The 18,712-nt window shown below is 40.2% G+C and overlaps 1 protein-coding gene and 1 long non-coding RNA gene across 9 annotated transcripts in view; one reads left to right on the forward strand and one right to left on the reverse strand.

Moving 5' to 3' along the window:
* The first annotated feature begins 2,185 nt into the window (after positions 1-2,185).
* GPATCH2L (G-patch domain containing 2 like) overlaps positions 2,186-18,712 on the forward strand; it is a 55,781-nt gene continuing 39,254 nt past the window's right edge. For 6 of the 8 annotated variants that reach the window (XR_005363563.1, XR_005363564.1, XM_038545347.1 and 3 more), the window contains exons 1-2: positions 2,186-2,306; positions 4,717-5,388. Coding sequence is in view for 6 of the 8 variants with exons in the window: in XM_038545347.1 (XP_038401275.1) it covers positions 4,727-5,388 (662 nt within the window). In the remaining 2 variants the exon portion in view is untranslated. Of the gene's footprint in view, positions 2,307-2,473; positions 2,491-2,745; positions 2,958-4,716; positions 5,389-18,712 lie in introns of those variants that run through there. The other 2 variants (XM_038545345.1, XM_038545346.1) reach the window with 2 other exon arrangements.
* On the reverse strand, positions 7,055-11,701 carry LOC111097112. Its single transcript, XR_005363565.1, has 2 exons — positions 11,580-11,701; positions 7,055-7,221 (listed from the first exon to the last, which is right to left on the reverse strand). It is a non-coding gene; the product is annotated as an uncharacterized LOC111097112 (long non-coding RNA).

An 18,712-nucleotide genomic window follows, 5' to 3' on the forward strand; every position in this document is an offset into this window, starting at 1 on the left:
GTGTGTGTGTGTATGTATACACCACATCTTTTTTTTTTTTTTTTTTTTACACCACATCTTTTTAAAAAGATTTTAAAAAATCTATCAGTGGACACTTAGGTCGCTTATGGGAGAGAACTTTACTTAAGCAGAAAAGAAGGCTGATGGCTGTGGACAACTTTTGAACATTTCTTTCTTTCCTGTGGGAGTTACCAATTCAGTGTGTCCAAAATGGAATTAATCAATTTCTTGATAAATCTGTTTCTCTTCTTGACTCCTCTAGCTGTGCAAATAGTACTGACCACTCTCTTAGTCATGCTGGCTCCAAACTTCAGTCCTTCTTGTCCTTTTCCTTAATTCTTTACATAGTAAGTTTCATCTGTAGAAAATTCTGAAAATCCATAAAACTAACAGGTAGAAGATTCAGTCATTTGTAATGCAACTATTTTGAATGATGTGTAGTGTATCATTCTGGTTTTTATTTCTGGGCAAGTACAGATTTAATTTCCTATATACATGAATACAGCCATACACTACATTTTTAGAATACCCTTTTTATTGGAGTAAAACAGTCATGCAGAAATGTACACAATCAGAAACTGATGACTTTTCATTCATTGAATATACTTTCACAACAATTAAAAAATTTTTTTTATTATTTATTCATGATAGTCATAAAGAGAGGAGAGAGAGGCAGAGACACAGGCAGAGGGAGAAGCAGGCTCCATGCCAGGAGCCCGACGTGGGACTCGATCCCGGGACTCCGGGATCGTGCCCTGGGCCAAAGGCAGGCGCTAAACCGCTGAGCCACCCAGGGATCCCCCTTTCACAACAATTTTAAAAGGCTTCAAAGGTATTCCATCCCATAGATGTACCATAATTTAGATAACTAATTCCTGTTGTAGGATTTTTTTTTCTAATCTTCTCATCTCTCTCTCCTATTTCCAATTTTTCTTCAGAAAAAAATTCCCTAGAGGCAGAATTTCGGGGTCAAAAGGTATGTGCATTTTAAAAAAATGACCTTATTTTAGACTAGTTTTAGGTATGCAGAAAAATTACAAAGGTGCTACTACAGACCATTCCTGTCTACATCATACCCAGTTTCCCCTATTATTAACATCTTACATTGATATAGAACATTTGTCACAATTAATGAACCAACACTGAGATAATATTATTAACTGAAGTCCATTGTTCATCCAAGTTTCCTTAGTTTTTACCCAATGTCCTTTTCCTGTTCCAGTCTCCCATCTAGGATACCACACTACATTTAGCTGTCACATTTCCTTAGGCTCCTGTTGGCTATGACAACTTCTCAGACTTTGCTTGACTTTTTTCCTTTAACAATTTTGAGGAATATTGGTCAAGCATTCTGTACAATGTCCCCCAGTTGGAGTTGTTGGATTTTTTTTTTCTCTTGATTAGAGTGGGCGTACTGGAAGGAAAGTATCTTAGACATAAAATGCCACTTCCATCATGTCATATCCAGCCTACATAGGGTCCACATGATTTATCACTGTTCATGTTAACCTTGGTCACCTGGCTGAGGTAGTGCTTGTCTAATTTCTCCACCATACTCATTTCCCCACCTTCCATACACACAGCCCACATTCAAGGAGCTGGGAGTTATACTTCAGGGTGAATTATCTACATAAATTCTTCACAATTCTTCTGCACCAGAGATTTATCCCCCTTCCCCATTTATTACTTTGTTCATGTCAGTATTCATCTCATTAGTTTACTCATGTCAGTACAGACTCATGGGTATCAATTGTATACTTAAGATTTATAATCCAATAGTACCTGCCTTGTTGCTCGAGGCATTTGTACCTGTAAGACTGATTCACTGCAAAGGTACCGGCTTATAGTTGGACCCACTCTCACAGTTAAGAATGAGGATGCATTTCTCAATTTCACACACCCTTTGTAAAAGTAGGTCAGCAAACAAGGGCGAGGCCGTGGTCCCTCCCTACTGCCCAATGTCTTGACGTCCCCAAGGCAGGTGAGGCCAGCCTGGGGAGGGCTGATCTGCCCCAGGCGCGGACCTCGCCCCTTAGCGCGCCCGCCCGCCCGGAACCACCGCCCCTTGAGGCCCCCAGCCCCCGCTCCCGGCGTCTCCAAGGCCCCGCCCACCGCGGGGCGGAAGTGGGCGCGGCCACGGACCGGAAGCGCCGGGCGGGGGCGGGCCCTCTAGAGCAGCCAGCCCCTCCCACTCCACCGCTGCCCCACCCCTCCGGCCCAGACCGGAAATGAGGTCAGAAAGGGAAACCCCGGCGGGGAGACTCGGCCCCAAAAGCGGCGGCCATTGGAGGTGGCTGCGGCAGCTGGTGAGGGGGCGGAGTGGGTCGAGAGGGTCGGGGTCCAGGGGGCCGGCGCCAGCGGGGATCGGGGCTCCGGGCGGAGGCCGGGGCGGGGGCCGTGGCCGCCGCGGGGCTCCGGAGGTTGGCGGGAGGGGCGGGGGTGGCTGGGCCTTGTTTTCCAGGGCCCATCGCCCCCATCCCGGGGAGTGAGGTTCGGGCGTCTCCGGGGCGGCAGTCCCCTCTTCTCCTTTATTCTTTCTGGCTCTTTTGGGCAGGCCGACAGGGTGTGAGCTCCGTGTCCCAAGCCGCGTTCGCTTTCGTCTTCGGGGGCGGGCCGGGGCGTGGGGGGGGGGGGTCCTTCCAACCCAGCTCTTCCTCACATATGTGGCCATGTTGCGACCCTGGGTCACGGAGGGAGCGTAGTCGCCACCACTTGCTTTTTTTTTTTTTTTTTTTTTTTTGGCAGTTTGTGCCGGAGAAGGGCCGACCCCCCTGCCCGGGTGAGCCCAAATGAGAAGTTGCTTCCTGCCGCCCCCCGGCCTTCGCCGCGACCGTGCGCCTGCCTCTTTTTACTCCTCTCCGTCTCCCGGCCTTGTGTTTGCGTGACTTAGCCTTTCCTCTCCTCGAGAGCTAGCTGGACAAGGGGGTCGTCTTGGAGCGCGCACCTGAGGACTGAAGGTGTGCGAAGCTCAGGGTAGTGTCCCCAGCTCTTGGAATTGCAGCCCTTCGGCTAGGAAGGGATTTTTGCTCAAACAGCTGCAAGTTCTGTAACTTTGTTCCACGTTAAAGTGTACAGTTCTTTTTTTTTTTTTAAGATTTTTATTTATTTATTCATGAAAGGCACAGAGAGAGACAGAGGCAGAGACACAGGCCGAGGGAGAAGCAGGCTCCATGCAGGGAGCCCGACGTGGGACTCGATCCCGGGTCCCCAGGATCACGCCCTGGGCTGAAGGTGGTGCTAAACCACTGAGCCAACCCAGGGGTCCCCCAAAGCGTACAGTTCTGCCCCATTTTTTAAAGCATTATTTCTTTATTAAGGAAGTAGGTTTGGATGTGCCGTCCCCACATCTGTTTTGGTTTCAGGGGTAGTTGTCTCCCAAACCCCATTCAGGGCGTTTTAGGCTGACTTTGTATTGAGTAAAGGGACAGTGGTCATTTTGTGTTGTGTGGCTTTTGACACGATGAGACGTTTTGTGTGGTTGGTAGTTTTGGAACTAGGTGTCCCCACGGCTCCCGTCCATGTGGCAGATAAGCCAGCCCACCAGTTTTTCTTGCCTTTGAATTCGTTGGCATGGGGACAGCGAGAAAATAGGTTTTAGAAAGCCCTTTGCAGAATGTAAGCTGCATGAACGGAAATAGGGCCTCCGAGTGGCGCCACACAGTTTTAAATTCTAGTTATGGACTTGAAATACTCTAGGCTTCACAAGGGCTAGGGAAGAGGTGTTAATTTAATACGTATTTAATAAGGTGTTGTACAAATTATATTGGACATTTCCCTCTTAAAGGGCGTTTTGAAAATTGCTCCTACTGCCCGCATCCCTTGGAAGGTTTGCCTCTGAAGTGACCCCTGATGTATGACGGTTTGACAAGAATGAATGCAAAAATAGAATTTAGAAAGCAGTTAGCTAGAAATTTTAGGGACTCCATCAATCCCTGTCATTTCAGCCTTAGCTATATCCTCTTTTTGTGTGATTGATACTAAAGCACATAATTAGGATGATCACTTAATTTTCTGAAGGTTGGGAGAAGAACTTAGAAGTTGCTAATTGTTAAAAAATATACAATATATCCGATAAATTTCCTTTACTCCTAGCTTCCAGGTGGTAGTTGGGACCAGAATAGATACAGACTTAGTCTCTTTTTTCCATTCAGAATACAAATCTGGGTTACTACAATTTCTTGGATCACTAAAACTGCAAGCAGTGATCCTTAAAGTGTGTTACTAAGTTGTCTTTCTCCTCTCTTTAGCAGCATTCTTATCAGGGACCCCAGACCATGGAGCAGTTCTTTAACCATGATTTTAAAGTTGTGTGTTTTTCTGTTCCTGTCTAATGAGACTTTCTCTAATCTTTTTGGATTTTATCATCAGATATTTTAGTGACAAATTTAATTGGGGAAAAAGGGAAGGGGCGATTTATTTCCCAAGGTTTGCTTGTTTTTGCTAGTATTTTACTTGTGATCTGGTGAGAGTTTGCTTTCTTGTGCTTTAAGAACATATTGACTTGAGGTTCCTAACAAGGGCCAAACACCTATTTTTAGTGGCTTAAGGGAGCAAGGATGGTAGGAACAATCTTAAGTGTAGCCAGTTGAAAGGTGATTTTATTTTCTGTAAGTCAGGTAGGCTCTGCAGTCTTGTGATGTATTTTATAAACTTACCTTAAAACAACAGATCCTATTCAGGTTTTCTTTTTCTTTTTCTGAACTTTTCTTTGGGCAGATGTGGCCTCATGGATGAGCTGGTACATGACTTAGCCTCAGCATTGGAGCAGACATCTGAGCAGAATAAGCTTGGTGAGCTGTGGGAGGAGATGGCTCTGAGCCCTCGGCAGCAGAGGCGGCAGCTTCGCAAAAGGAGAGGCCGGAAGCGCCGTTCAGACTTCACTCACCTGGCAGAGCATACCTGCTGCTACAGTGAGGCCTCTGAGTCAAGTCTCGATGAGGCCATTAAGGACTGTCGAGAATTGGCCCCTGTTGCCAATTTTAGTGACTCTGATGACACAATGGTAGCCAAACGGCACCCAGCTCTCAATGCCATTGTGAAGAGTAAGCAACACTCTTGGCATGAATCTGACTCCTTTACCGAAAATGCACCATGTCGACCACTCCGGCGCCGGAGGAAGGTGAAGCGAGTGACATCAGAGGTGGCCGCCAGCCTTCAGCAGAAGCTCAAGGTGTCAGATTGGAGCTATGAGAGAGGCTGCAGGTTCAAGTCAGCTAAGAAGCAGCGTCTGTCCCGCTGGAAGGAGAATACTCCCTGGACCTCATCAGGTCATGGGTTGTGTGAATCAGCAGAAAATAGGACTTTCCTAAGCAAAACAGGAAGGAAAGAAAGGATGGAGTGTGAAGCAGATGAACAAAAACAGGGCTCTGATGAGAACATGTCAGAATGGTGAGATCTCCCTTACTAAGTCAGAGATTGTCCTGGTTATTTTTACCCTGAGTACAAATCCATAGTCTTGAGGAGTTCAACCTTCTTTCAGAGCTAGCCACTGTAATGCTGACTTTGTAGCCCCTCCTTTAAGCAATCTGCTAGGGTCTGTCTCTAGCTTTTTACAGTATATTCATGATTCTATTTCCCTATGTCAAGAAAGCTATGTATAATGAAACACATTTGTTTCTAAAAATTGTTTAAAATGCATACCTCACATGCATAACCATGAATTTTATTTTAAAAACAATTTACTGCAGTTTATGCCATGTAGATCATATGTAGATGTTGTGAGAACGAGGGTCTCAGTAGAGGCTGGTGTGTGTGTTTGTGTATGTGAGAAAATGTTGGTGCCAGGCACATGGAGTTTGTGTATGTTCCTGGTAAGCTGCCTTTCCCCTTAAGAGTCATGGCTTTAGCTACGGGGCTATCATTCTGTTGTCTGCTCCCTCCAGTTTGACTGCACTGAGTTTATTTTTTATGGCTGACATTCAAGCCGCCTGAACACATGGTGGGCTTTGAGAATAACGGTACTGAATCCCATTAGTCTTACACCAAATGCCATTGAGCCAGAAACATTTGTGTCTGTGCTTTACAGGATATATGGCATCCTTACACTGTTCCCATCCCCTTCATAGTATCAGACCAAGTGCCTTTGTAGGTGCTGCCTCTTGGGCTGGTAGTCCCAGTTGAATGGTCAGAACTCCACTGTATGGTAGGCCCTGCTGTTCATATTTTAGAAGAGGAGATGAAGGTTCATAGTATTGAGATAATTTGCCCACGGTCACCCGGTAGCAAAACTGGGAATTGAACCTGATTCCAAGGTTCATATGTAACAACCATGAATTTGCCCTTTGCTGCCCTTTGAATTTGCCTTTTCCATGGCTCTTTTTCTGTCTCATTGCAACTTTTACAACCGTAGAATGTGTGGCCTTTCTTAGGACTTTGCTTCTGAAGTTCGTCTGAAAAACAAAGACATAAATCTTAGGAATTATGAGGTAAAGCTATGTCAGTAATAGGAAAAGCTCCTTAATCTTTATGCCTGTACCTTTCATGGGCGACTTTTAATCAAGCTTTAACAGTTTTTCTGAGTAGCTTTATATTTGCCAGTCTGCACAACCAGGTAGGCTTATAATTTGCTTTCCCTCATTTTCTTCTAATGTATATCCTAAGTCCTATTTTCTCAATTTATATGTATAATTTTGGGTTATAAAAGTTTTCTTATCATGTTGTTTTTAATCAAATAAATGTTTAGTCAACTTATAGTCTTTCACAATATCAAAACCCTCAATTGGGTCATTTAAGTATGTTTCAGTATCAAACATAATAATTTACTGTTGAGAATTGTGATTTTTAAAAATTGTTTTTTGCTGTGATAGCTTGTGTTTATTTCTTCCCCAGAATTTCTTGTTATGACGTTATTGTAGGTGAGGGACTGTTAACTATGTCTGCTCTTAAGATAACAGTTCAGGAATGGTTCCAGGCATAGAGTCTGTAATCTAGCAGTGAGGCTCTTTAGTCTTTCCAGTTCCTCCCCCACCCCCACCCCCACCCACATCTATTGCTCATAGGTTGTGATAAACACTCTAGTTATCTGAGAGCCTGAATAAGTTGAAGTAGGCAGCAATCCTTATGAAATATTTATTCTCTTCAAATTGAGAATACCTTGTGTATTCTCTCTCACAAATACCCCATTTATGCTGTATGCCTGGTCCATGACTTTAGAGTTCTTTTAATAATGGAGGCCCAAGTCCTTGAAGCTCTGAGGGAGTAGTTGGTGGAGTAGTAGCAGACCTAAAATGAGAATAATTCTTCTTTAGAATCTAATTTTTTAGGAGTTTTAAATATACTTTGACTTCTGTTGATTCATCTGTAGTTAAAACAGAAATGCTTCTTACCTTTTCCTCCTAAATCTACTCTTTGGAGAAAGAGAGGTTGACTGCAAATTATGTTCAGCTTCCCAACAGTAAGATGGAACTAAAATCTTGCCTTGATTATTAAGCCCATCTTGTGGATAGGACTAGCATTAGTGTGTGTTTAAGTAGATAATAATTTACAATTTGGATATTATATGATTTTTGGGGAGTTGGTTTGTGAGAAATCTTCCTATCTTTTTTTCTGCATTAACAGATATTTTAAAGAATCTTGGTTATTCTTTCATAAATCTGCTTAGATGTGCCTGTTTGTTCACCTACAGCTCAAGTGTAGAACTTTACTTTTTTTTTTTTTTTTAAGATTTATTTGTTTTAGAAGAGAGAGTGCATGCACATGTTCACAAGAATGGGGGTGGGTGCAGAGGGTCAGAGTGAGAGGGAGGGAATCTCAGGCAGACTCCCTGCTGAGTACAGAGCCCAACTCAGGGCCTGATCTCACAACCCTGAGATCACAACCAGAGCCAAAATCAAGAGTTGAATGCTTAGTCAACTAAGCCACCCAGGTGCTACTAGAACTTTACCTTTTATTAGTGGTGTTGAAGATTGTCAGCCTGTATGATCCGACTGGTAAAATTATTAGGATGAGGCTGATCATTAAGCTTAACTTAGCCTTGTCAGTGGATAGAGTTCTTTTAAAAAATGTGTATCAGATGTTTTAGGTTTGAAAATGTGTGTCTCAACCAAAGAGCTTTATTTCTAATTTCCTTAAACTTTACTAATTAACCATGGAATAGTTTTAAGCTTGACCAGTAATTCCTTTACTTTTTCTATTCTTCCTTCAGTTCTGTGCCAACCAGTCCTTCAGGAGTTCTGAGGAACTGAAAGTGGTTATGATGTAAAAGTTTCTTATGCCTACAAAAGATCAATTATTATTTTAATATTTTCCTGTGTATGTGTATTCCATTCTAAAATGGAGCAATTATTTTGTAAAATTAGTTTCTACTGTCTTTATTCATATCATCTGTATAGCAGCTATTAGGTGATTCATAGCATGATTTTGCTCTATTCTTCACTAACACATCATTTGTTTGTTCCCCTTGAATATAGTTTAGCTTCTGTTCTTTTATAAGGGAACTGGTTTGATGTTGGCCTGAAGTCTCAGTCAGGAGCCTTCCTGAGTGATGTATTAGAGGCCAATCTCACAGGAAAGAAAATATTCCCTTCTCTTAGAAGGCAAGTGACAGAGATAGAGTGCTAAACCTCCTCCCTCCTTCTCCAGCCCAGGCTGACCTTCTGCGGCCCCTTGGTGCCTCTTGTTTTCTTATTTTTATAGAAAATCAATATCCCTTCTGACACAAACAATAGCTCAGAAGCAAGAATAAATGGGAGAAAGCTGAGATCTCTGTCCATCACTTTTCACTTTTACTCCCCCAAACTCTTTAATTATGAGCATGCTTTGCTCCAGGTATTTGTGACAGAGAAATTGCTAAATGAGGACCATTTTAACCAAAGATTGGGTGATCAGTAATTCTCCATAGCAGTATGGATCAATAGCATTCATTATTTCATGGTTAAGGTAAGTAGCCTTCTTTGCAAGTGTTGGTCATTAATCAGGGGCTACTGGAACTGTGGGAAAGAATATATGTAGTAGATTGAGGTGGTTCTGTTTGTATTCCATAACTGGGGATGCTGACCAAGAGTACATTTGCCATTGTTGCAAATAGTACTATTGCATTTGAGGATATTGAATAGCCGGCATAGTGTGCCTACATGGATTATTCACAGTTCTGCTGGTATATCCTTAGGAACAACTAAGGCAGCTTTGGAGGTGGATTTGATACTACTGTATTTGAAGATCTGTTTCTTGAAAGAAATGTGTTCGGATTATTTTGTGGGACCCCAGAGGACAGAGGTAGGACTCCTCGAAAGTACAGAGAGTTCAATGTTGCCTCAGTATAAAATATTACATCCCCAAATTCGAACTCTCTACAAATGAAATGAATTGTTTCACAAGGTAATGATTTTTAGGTCACTGAAGGGATTCGACCCTGGGCCTTGGTGACCATGTCCTGAGTTATTACAGAGTTGGAGAGGTTGCGCTGCGTGACCACTCAGATCCCTGCAACACTGAGATTCTGTCATTCTTTTCAATCACAGCCTCATTCCAATACGTCATTGCAGCTTCGTATTTTCAAAAGCATCTATCTGATAAGCAGCATCAGCTGCCCACTAAAATACTTATGAAGACATAAAACATTGTAAACTCACATCACCAGAACCTAGGGCCTAGAGTTGGCCTCTTGCCAAGATTTCCTCAAGCCACAAGGCTGATAGATGTGCCATTGGAAGCCCACAGCAGCAGGGCTGAGCCTGCGCTGAAGGTGGGTAGTGAGGGCCTTCATCCTTTCTCTATGGTCAGACCTTTGTTCAAAGTGCAAGGTTCACTTCAGCCAGAAAATGAGGCAGCTGATGTTTGAGCTAGAGTGTTGTTGCGTACAGTATTCCTTTCTTATCCATCATTTCTTTCTGTGGTTTTAGTTACCCACAATCCGGTCCTGACATGTCATCAGAAGTAGTAGCAGTAGGCTAGTACTCACTCACAATGCCTGCATCATTCACCTCACTTCATTTCATTTCTTAGGCATTTCAGCCTTTCACATGATCCTAAGAAGGGTGAGTATAACAAGATATTTTGAGAGAAAGAGACCACATTCATAAAACTTTTATTATACATATTCTATTTTATTATTTTATTATCTTTTACCGTGCTTAATTTATAAATTAATCATAGATATGTATGTATGGGAAAAAACATGGTATATATAGGGTTAAATACTAGCTACAGTTTCAAGCAGCCACTGGGAGTCTTAGAAAGTATCTGCCATGGATAAGGGAGGACTACTGTACTTCCCAATCTGTATCTTTCAGTTTTTATTTGGAGGCTTTAACTCCCAGAGTACAGTTGGATAGGAAATGAGTGTTTTCTATGTGTCTATTTGTGTTTGGGTTAGAGGTAGTCACAGCAAATTGAGTCCTGGGAAATATATTTGCCAAGAATAAAGTTTTCAGTTGGCATGGGCAGAGAAGGAAAAATCACTCTTAGTGATGCATTCTAGAAATCATAATGTTTTATATATCGCAGACCCTTGGAATGGGGTCAGAATAAGGCAATGAGAGTTAGAAGATCCTGTCTTAGTCCAACATAGCTATATGAAAGAAAAGCCTACCAGTGACACTGAGTTATTAGGCTAGAGGCTCTGCACATAGTCTTGGCCAGTTGTAGATGTGAGAAGAGCATGTTTCCCACGTCCAGGGAAATAGAGAATGGAATCAGGGGTAATTTACATACCCTTTCTATTGACAAGTAATCAGATTCTAGGTGAACCAGTACTCAACAAGAGGCTTTTGAACAAGGCCTGCAGAATAAGGGAAAAGGAACATCATCTCAAAAGTTGAGAGGAAAAACACATCTTTGAAAATTACTGCCAGTGGAAACCAGAAGAACATTTTCAAAAATCTTTAGGATGCAAGAAGACTTAGCCACTTTGTTTTTGTTTGGTTGGTTTTGTTGGTTTGTTTTAAAGTCTGTATTTAAATTCTAGTTAACAAAGTGTAATACTGGTTTCAGGAAGTGACTCATCACTTAACATATAATATTTGGTGCTCATTATTTACAAGTACCCTCCTTAATACCCATCACCTGTCTAGCCCATTCCCCACCCACCTACCTACCCTCTAGCAACCCTTAGTTCTCTATAGTAAAGAGTCCCTTATGGTTTGCCCCCTCTTTTTTCCCTTCCCCTATGTATATCTGTTTTGTTTTTTTAAATTCCACATCTGAGTGAACTCATATGGTGTTTGCCTTTCTCTGACTGACTTATTTTACTTTGAAACAGGAGCCGTAAATTGTAAGGACAGAAAGGTGGCTATTTGAAAACCCAGTAGTTTTGCGTAGAGGAGAATTGTAGGGAAATTTGAAATGTAACTGCAGTGTTAAAATAGGACAGTTCATTTTGCTGAAAATCGAGTTAATGTGGAAAACTTTGGAAGCCCTCCCAAAATGCAGAGAGGTGGTGAAAATGACAGAGAAGTGGATAGATCTGGAAGACAGAGGATAAGAGGCCAGTCTGTAAGTATGTAAGTATTCCAAAGGAAGACACTGAAGCATTAGAATAGAATAACGATTTTAAGAATACAACCAAAGAGAAAAAGTGTTCCTGGGTTGAAAAAATTAAGTATAAAGATTAAAATGGTAAACAAATGAAAAGACACATTTACCTGGACATACCCTGGCAAAATTTTACATTCTGCATTGGTGGTGGGGGCGGAACAGGAATAAAGAACAATCTCAAAAGGGATGAAAACAAGGCCAGCATTTATCCCTACAGTTTAAATGTGAGGGGCTACAGTTATCTGTAGAATTTGGAGTGTGTGTGTGTGTGTGGGGGGGGCAGATTGTTCTCCCACTCCTCCCTGAGTTTTATATATAGCCAAGATAGATTTCATATAGATAGGCAGCAGAAAGACATTCTTAAGACATTCAGGTCTCAGAATATATGCTCTTTAAAAATTTACTCTGAAAAGACATTTCATCTAACTGAAGATGAATCACTTTTAGCTCTAAAGAAAGGTAAGTCTTAAAAGGGTGGGTGGGTCTCTCTAAGGCACAGCCCCCCTGCACAATAGAAGAGTTGTGAGGAAAATCATTCTTTACAAAGTGTACCTGATTGCAGGGGCTGAGTTAATGAGCCTGTGAAACCAGTGAGGTGGATTTCTTTCATGGTCTCCTCTAAATGAAACGAAAAGACTCCTTCATTACACATACTTATAACTTACTGTGAGAATGATTTTGCAGTTGATGTGCGATATTTCTCTGAAAAACCTCTCCCTCAGTCATATTTACTTTTAGACTCTGAAGTCTGATTATATATGGTTGTAAATGTATCACCTTGATCCAGGAAAAAAATTGAGCAAAGATGTCTTTGGGCTCTGGGTTTAGGAGTGACTTCCTTTGTTTTTTTCTGAATTCTAAGATAATTTTAAACTTTTGTTAAATGAATTATTTAATAAAAAATTAAAATGAAAACCTCTACTCTTTTAACATGATGGTATAGGCCCTAAACTCTATCCTGCTTGTTTCTTTTCAAATTAGATGTAAAAAGAGTGCCTGGGTGGCTCAGTTGGTTAAGTGTCTGACTCTTGATCTCAACTCAGGTCTTGATCTCAGAGTGGTGAGTGGAGCCTACTTAAAAAAAATTCAATGGGTGAAGAACTGAAGTGTTAACTTACCTTGTGATTATAGGTGACAAACTAATTCTATACCTCTTTATTTTAATTGAGATAGGTATAAACTACTCTCATTTAGTTCTAAATTTACAGCCCTTTGTGATTAGGAATACGAAAGAATCAGCAAGCTGTCAGGGCAGAAGACAAGCTGTGTTTTTTTCTTCCCCATTATGAGAATTCAGAGAGATTTGTCTTATGGAAACTAGAAGCTTCTTGTTAGGGCTAGAAAGTAGGGAATTATTTTCAAAAAAGAATTCATAAAAATGCAGTATTATTTATTGCTGCAGAAAGAAACTGCCCTAAAGTTTAGTAGCTTTAAGTAAAAAATATTTCCAGTTCCTGAAGTCCAGAATCTGGAAGCAGCTTTGCTGGATGGTTTAGATTCAGACTTACATTGTTGCAGTCAAATTGATGGCCCTGGCTACAGTTGTCTCAAGGCACAATTATATTGATAATTTTCTTAAACTCAATTGGAAGGCCAAACTCCTTCTTGAGACACACGTAGTTTGGATATCTGCTTAGAGCTGTGTCTGCCTCTCTTGGATGAAACCCAGGGAAAATACTAGATTTCATAGGCCACATTTATTTATCCATTCAAAATGAAAATAGATTTGATTACCATAGCATTTTTTTCTTTTTGAAGTATTAATGAGAGTCCTATTGAATTGAGATTACCATTTTAATAAAAAAAAAACTGTCAGGAAATTACTATTAATGTCTCAAATAATAATAATGGGCACATACAGAATTAGCTCCCTAGATGTAGCTTTTGAATCTTTCATCCTTTGCCTCTTTGTAATGCTCTAGAATTTGCAGCGTGGGTTCACATGCTTCATGTCATCACATCCTCAAAACAGCCCATTCACCTTTCACATGCAGGAAGTAGGATTAGATTGAAGTGGCATGCTGCGAAGGCCATACAAGGGGAAGCAATAGAGTTGATCTGAAGGAGTTCATTCCATTTATGTAACATTTGCTGAATGCCTGCTGTGTGCCTAGGTATTGAGGACATCGAAAAGAGCAAGATCTTTCCTTTCGCAGCCTGGATATCTCTCTCTCTCTTCTCTCTGTGTAGCATCTTCTTTCTGCCTGGGCTAGGCAGGGAGGGGTGATCTGTACTACTTGAGCAGTTGCAGTTTATCAGTTGGCCTGAAGGTCCATCCGGCTACCTTCTCATGATTCCTGGGATCCAGAGGCCTCAGGCTCTTTGAGGCCCTGACAAGAGAATGACATTGTTGCTATTATGGGATGTTGACTTCTGTCCCTGAAGGCTGACTTTATCCAGCAGAAGTGCACAGCCTCCTCTCCTCCTCTGAAGTGGTATTTCCCTTAACATAATGCTCCGCCCTCTCCATCCTGTGGTTGGTTCAGTATAGATGAGAGTTCTCAACTTTGATGCTACTGACATTTTGAGCCAGATAAATTCTCTGTTGTGAGGGCTTGTCCTGTGCATTGTAGGATGTTTAGCAGTATCTCTGGCCTCTACCCAGTAGATGGCCAGTAGGACACCAACTTCCCCCTCCTTTGCTCCCAAGTCCTGAAAAAATGTTTATCCAGACATTGCCAAACGACCCTGTGGATGCAGAGGGGGGTAAGGGTCGGGGGGGGGAGTTAAAGGGGGTAAAATTGACTTTGAGTTGAGAGCTAGTGCTGATGTTTTTAGATACTGAGATGGGGTTTTCAATCCATTGACTGTGCTTTTACCAACAAGCATGAGTTTCAATATTTAGGGAACTTAGACCGAAACATTGATCTTTTCTGTAGAATAAAAATACTGTAGTTTTAAAAACTTTATAACTGGGAGTTTTTGCTAACTTGAAAAAATACCCTTTAGTTGCTCCTTTAAGAGCAGTTCAGGTGATTGCATTTTATTTTATTTTATTTTATTTTTTTAAGATTTTATTTATTTATTCATGAGAGACAGAGAGAGAGAGAGAGAGGCAGAGACACAGGCAGAGGGAGAAGCAGGCTCCATGCGGGGAGCCTGACATGGGACTCGATCCCGGGACGCCAGGATCATGACCTGAGCTGAAGGCAGCACTAAACCGCTGAGCCACCCAGTCCGCCCAGGTGATTGCATTTTATAGTTCTTACCAGGGTTTGCAGTGTTTAGCTAAGAGTGTTTGCCCTGGAATTAATTAGTTATTCAAGTGGATGTGGGGTATCAATAGTGTTTTATTAAGCTTGATTCCTATGATAATCTACTTCTCTGAGAATGGATGCCATGCCCAATCATCTGGTCTGCCAAAAGTGCCTTGAATTGTAAAGATATCCGGGTGGGAAGATTAGATGTATAGATGTGTGATGAAACAGAAAAAGCAAAATATTAGTTGTAATGTGTGATGTGCAGTAGGTGATGTGATGGAGTATGAATGGTAACTGGAACTTCTTTCAACTTTTTCATATGTTAAAAGTTTTTGTTATAAAATGTTGTGGGAGGAAAGTCTCTGGAACTGTAATCTGGGGTGACTGTCTTTACATATCCATTATTTCAGTTGGATGTGGTTCAGTTGCTTTTCTGACAATGTTATAGTAATTAGGTAACACAATTGGTGGTTTAAAACCCAGGCTTTAATTTTATTTGTGTCTTATTTAAATTGGTGCCAATGCTGTTGAATTAAGTGTGGGAACATTTTTTAGTGAAAACCACTGTAGAGAAGTGTGATATATTGTAACTATTTTTACTCACACAGGAGTACTTTTGAGATGTTTTTTGGCTTCTGAAATGTGGTTTTTCAGTGTCATAAGGTTAAAATGTAGGCTTGACCACCTCCTTCTTTGCAGAGTATTATTCATTCGAAAGCATTCTTCTCTGTTTTCACAGCCTTCTCCCAGAGTCTGGACTAGGTTTTTAATAAAATGTACACCTTGATATTGTTATTGACATGTTTTCTTGTTAGTTTTAGTACTGGGTAGAGCAGTTTCTGGTATATTGTAAATAATAAATGCTTACCAAGTGAATGAGTAAAAGTTTAGGAGAAATAGGGGTGGGGATTCTTCCTCCTTTTTCTGTGAGAAACTTACTGCCCCAATTTAGAATTTTTTGAATGTTGTATAAATTATTTGTAGGGTTAATACATTTTTAGAAATTTTAGAGATTCTAGGAAGATTTTTTGTATGCAAACTATTTATAGTTAGAATCACGTGAGAATAGGGAGTACAGAACAGCTCCCAAGGCAAAGACAGGAGGCATTGATGCCTGTATGAGTTGCTGCCATTTTGGGAAAAGACAAGATTTCATACCTGCTATCTTTGTGGGTTTTGTCTAGTTACTTTTTCTGAAGATTAACAAAGGCTGAGTTTCTGTCTTCCTGACTAAGCTTTGGAAGACCACAAGTAGAGTGGACACTAAAGGCACTACTTGTGGTCATAGCAAAAAACTTATAAACAAATTTGAAGATTTTGGAATAGGAAGAACATGTAGGATCATGACATCTTTTAACTTTTTGACCTTGTGAACTATATATAAAAGTGTAAAAGAAACTTGTGTTTATTGAAAGATAGGAGCTTAGTTTTAATAAAATAGTAAACATTCTGTTGTTTAGCTAACTTAACATTTTATAGTTGACTAAATCATTATTAAAATTCCACTAATCTGATTTTTTTTTTCCAGAGAAGTCATGATCTCTGAGCCAGAAGTGAATGAAATCTGCAAGACTGGCCAACTTTGGCCTATAACTTGGAAATATTTGCTTCTATTTTTCTAGCTAGCACTACATTTTTGCATGATGTATCATAGTGTTTATGTGCAGACTTCCAGCCGTGAAGTTCCCACTTTTGTCTTCATCAAATTATGCTAACAATTTCTTACATACGATTAGGTTTCCATAATGCAAGTCCTTCTGAGGGAATAAATAGAATTAGCAAATGTCTATCTGATGAAATAGTCATTTTCAAATACCAGTAGACTGGTGATACTGTTATGTAATTAGCATCTTGTAAGACAGATTATTTTCTTTATGAAGAAAATACCTATCTCCCTTGCTCATAGCCTTAAAATACTGGTGATATTTCTGTGACATCATTGCCATTCCTCAAATTAACTATATATGGAAAGCTTAGACAAAGCTTAATCCAAGCATTTTCAAAAACAATGAGTCTTAAATACTGTTGAGAAAAATAGAAAATGTACAGTTGACAGGAAGGCTTCAGGTTACCAACATCTTTCTTGATCTGGATTTCTTTGAGCTTGTCCCCTTTGCTTAGAATACGAGGAGAGAATGGAACCCACGTGAAAAGGATCAAGGAAGCACTGTATCTTGTAGTAGTTATAAGTGGCTGGAAATGAATGGGGAAAAGAATTGATAGATTTGGTAATAAAGCAAACAGTTTTTTTAATTGTTAAATACTCAACGGAGTAGAACTTGTAATACATGTAGAGCAGGGATCAGCAAACTTCTGTAAAGAGCCAGATAGTAAATATTTTAGAGATTTATATGTGATATGTTCTGTGTTGCAGCTACTCAACTTTGCTGTTGTAGTATGAAAGCAGCCATCGATGATATGTAAATGAATAACTGTGGCTATGTTCCAATAAAATTTTATTTATGGACACTGAAATTTGAATTTCATATCATTCCCACATGTCAGAAAATACTCTTTAATATTTTTTCTTTTTCTTTTCCTTTTCCTTTTCCTTTTTCTTTTTTTTTTTTTTTTTTTACCCCGAGTCATTTAAACTGTAAAAAAACACTCTTAGCTCACAGGTCATGCAAAAATAGATGGCAGGCTGTTGTTTTGTTTTTTTTTTATTTATGATAGAGAGAGAGAGAGAGAGAGGCAGAGACACAGGCAGAGGGAGAAGCAGGCTCCATGCACCGGGAGCCCGATGTGGGATTTGATCCCGGGTCTCCAGGATCGCGCCCTGGGCCAAAGACAGGCGCTAAACCGCTGCGCCACCCAGGGATCCCAGGCAGGCTGTTGTTTGCTGATCACTAAATCTCAGTTAGTGGTACTGCTAAAGTAAATAACATGATGGTGGGATAGAATATTTGTTCGATGGCCTAATGTACTTTTTAAGCTCTCCTTACTCTCAAGAGGAGTTAAAAAATGTCAAATATGCTTTATCTTTAAGGCCAGAGGAGGATAATAAAGTAGTAATATGAGAAAATGTGTAGTAGAATTCAAGGGAGTTAGACCACTGATATTCTTAGGAATTTTCCAAAAGCACAAAAATAACACCATTATATTCAAGAGGTGCAGTTCCTTGAACTCAGAGGTAGGAAGAGTGCAGAACTCAGTCAGAGGTAGGAAGAGTGCAGAACTCAGTGGGGATGTCTTCTGGATTTAACTACAGCTCTTTGAGGATTCTAAATCCATCAAAATCTAGTGGTATAGTTTTGTAGGGCATTTCTTGGAATGACATGTGAGAAAGTTCCCACTTACAAGTACAGAAGAAAATAAAATGAAAGAATCTTTAAAGAAATCGAGTATGTTTTATTGGCTCTTGCTATAGCAAATATCTTGGATCTATTCAGAGATAAGTGAGGAAAGCATTGGTACTTAATTTAATCAGCATTTTAAGGATTTAGTGTTGACAAGATACGTGGAAATGTTGCAAAATACAAAATATTTTCATAATTTTGTTCCAGAAATGTAGACTGGGATTTTGCCAGGCCTATTCCTTATACAGTATGATAATGTTTCTTCCTTGCTTTGGTTTTCCATCTTGTAGAGTAGGTGAAAAAAATTGACTAGCTTGGAAGGAAACACTCCCAATCAAGGAAATAGCTCATATAATATATGTAAAAAATAGAGAAATTTTTCTTGAACCAGATCAATCAAATTTAATGACGATTAGGCAAAAGAAATACAGCATCCAAAGAGGCAGAATCAATTGTTAGCAATAGGTTGGGAAATGAAGCCAACTGAGCAGAATTCTATAGGGCAAAGTTTTTATTTCAATGGGTTTCACATGGCATTTGTTTTTATATTTTTAGTTTTAACCTTCTGTTTTGAAAATGAGTTGTGTTGTACCCACTTCATATCAGGGAGACATTAAGTTTAGAAAACATAATTTTGGTCATATTGACTTTCTTTCCTGTTCATGGATTTTTGTTAGCCACTGTGTAAATGGGGAGAAAACTTGATACATGTTAGATGTCTTAAAGTTGTATAGTTTCATT

Source organism: Canis lupus, chromosome 8, assembly GCF_011100685.1.
Source record: "Canis lupus familiaris isolate Mischka breed German Shepherd chromosome 8, alternate assembly UU_Cfam_GSD_1.0, whole genome shotgun sequence".
Classification (NCBI taxonomy): domain Eukaryota; kingdom Metazoa; phylum Chordata; class Mammalia; order Carnivora; family Canidae; genus Canis; species Canis lupus.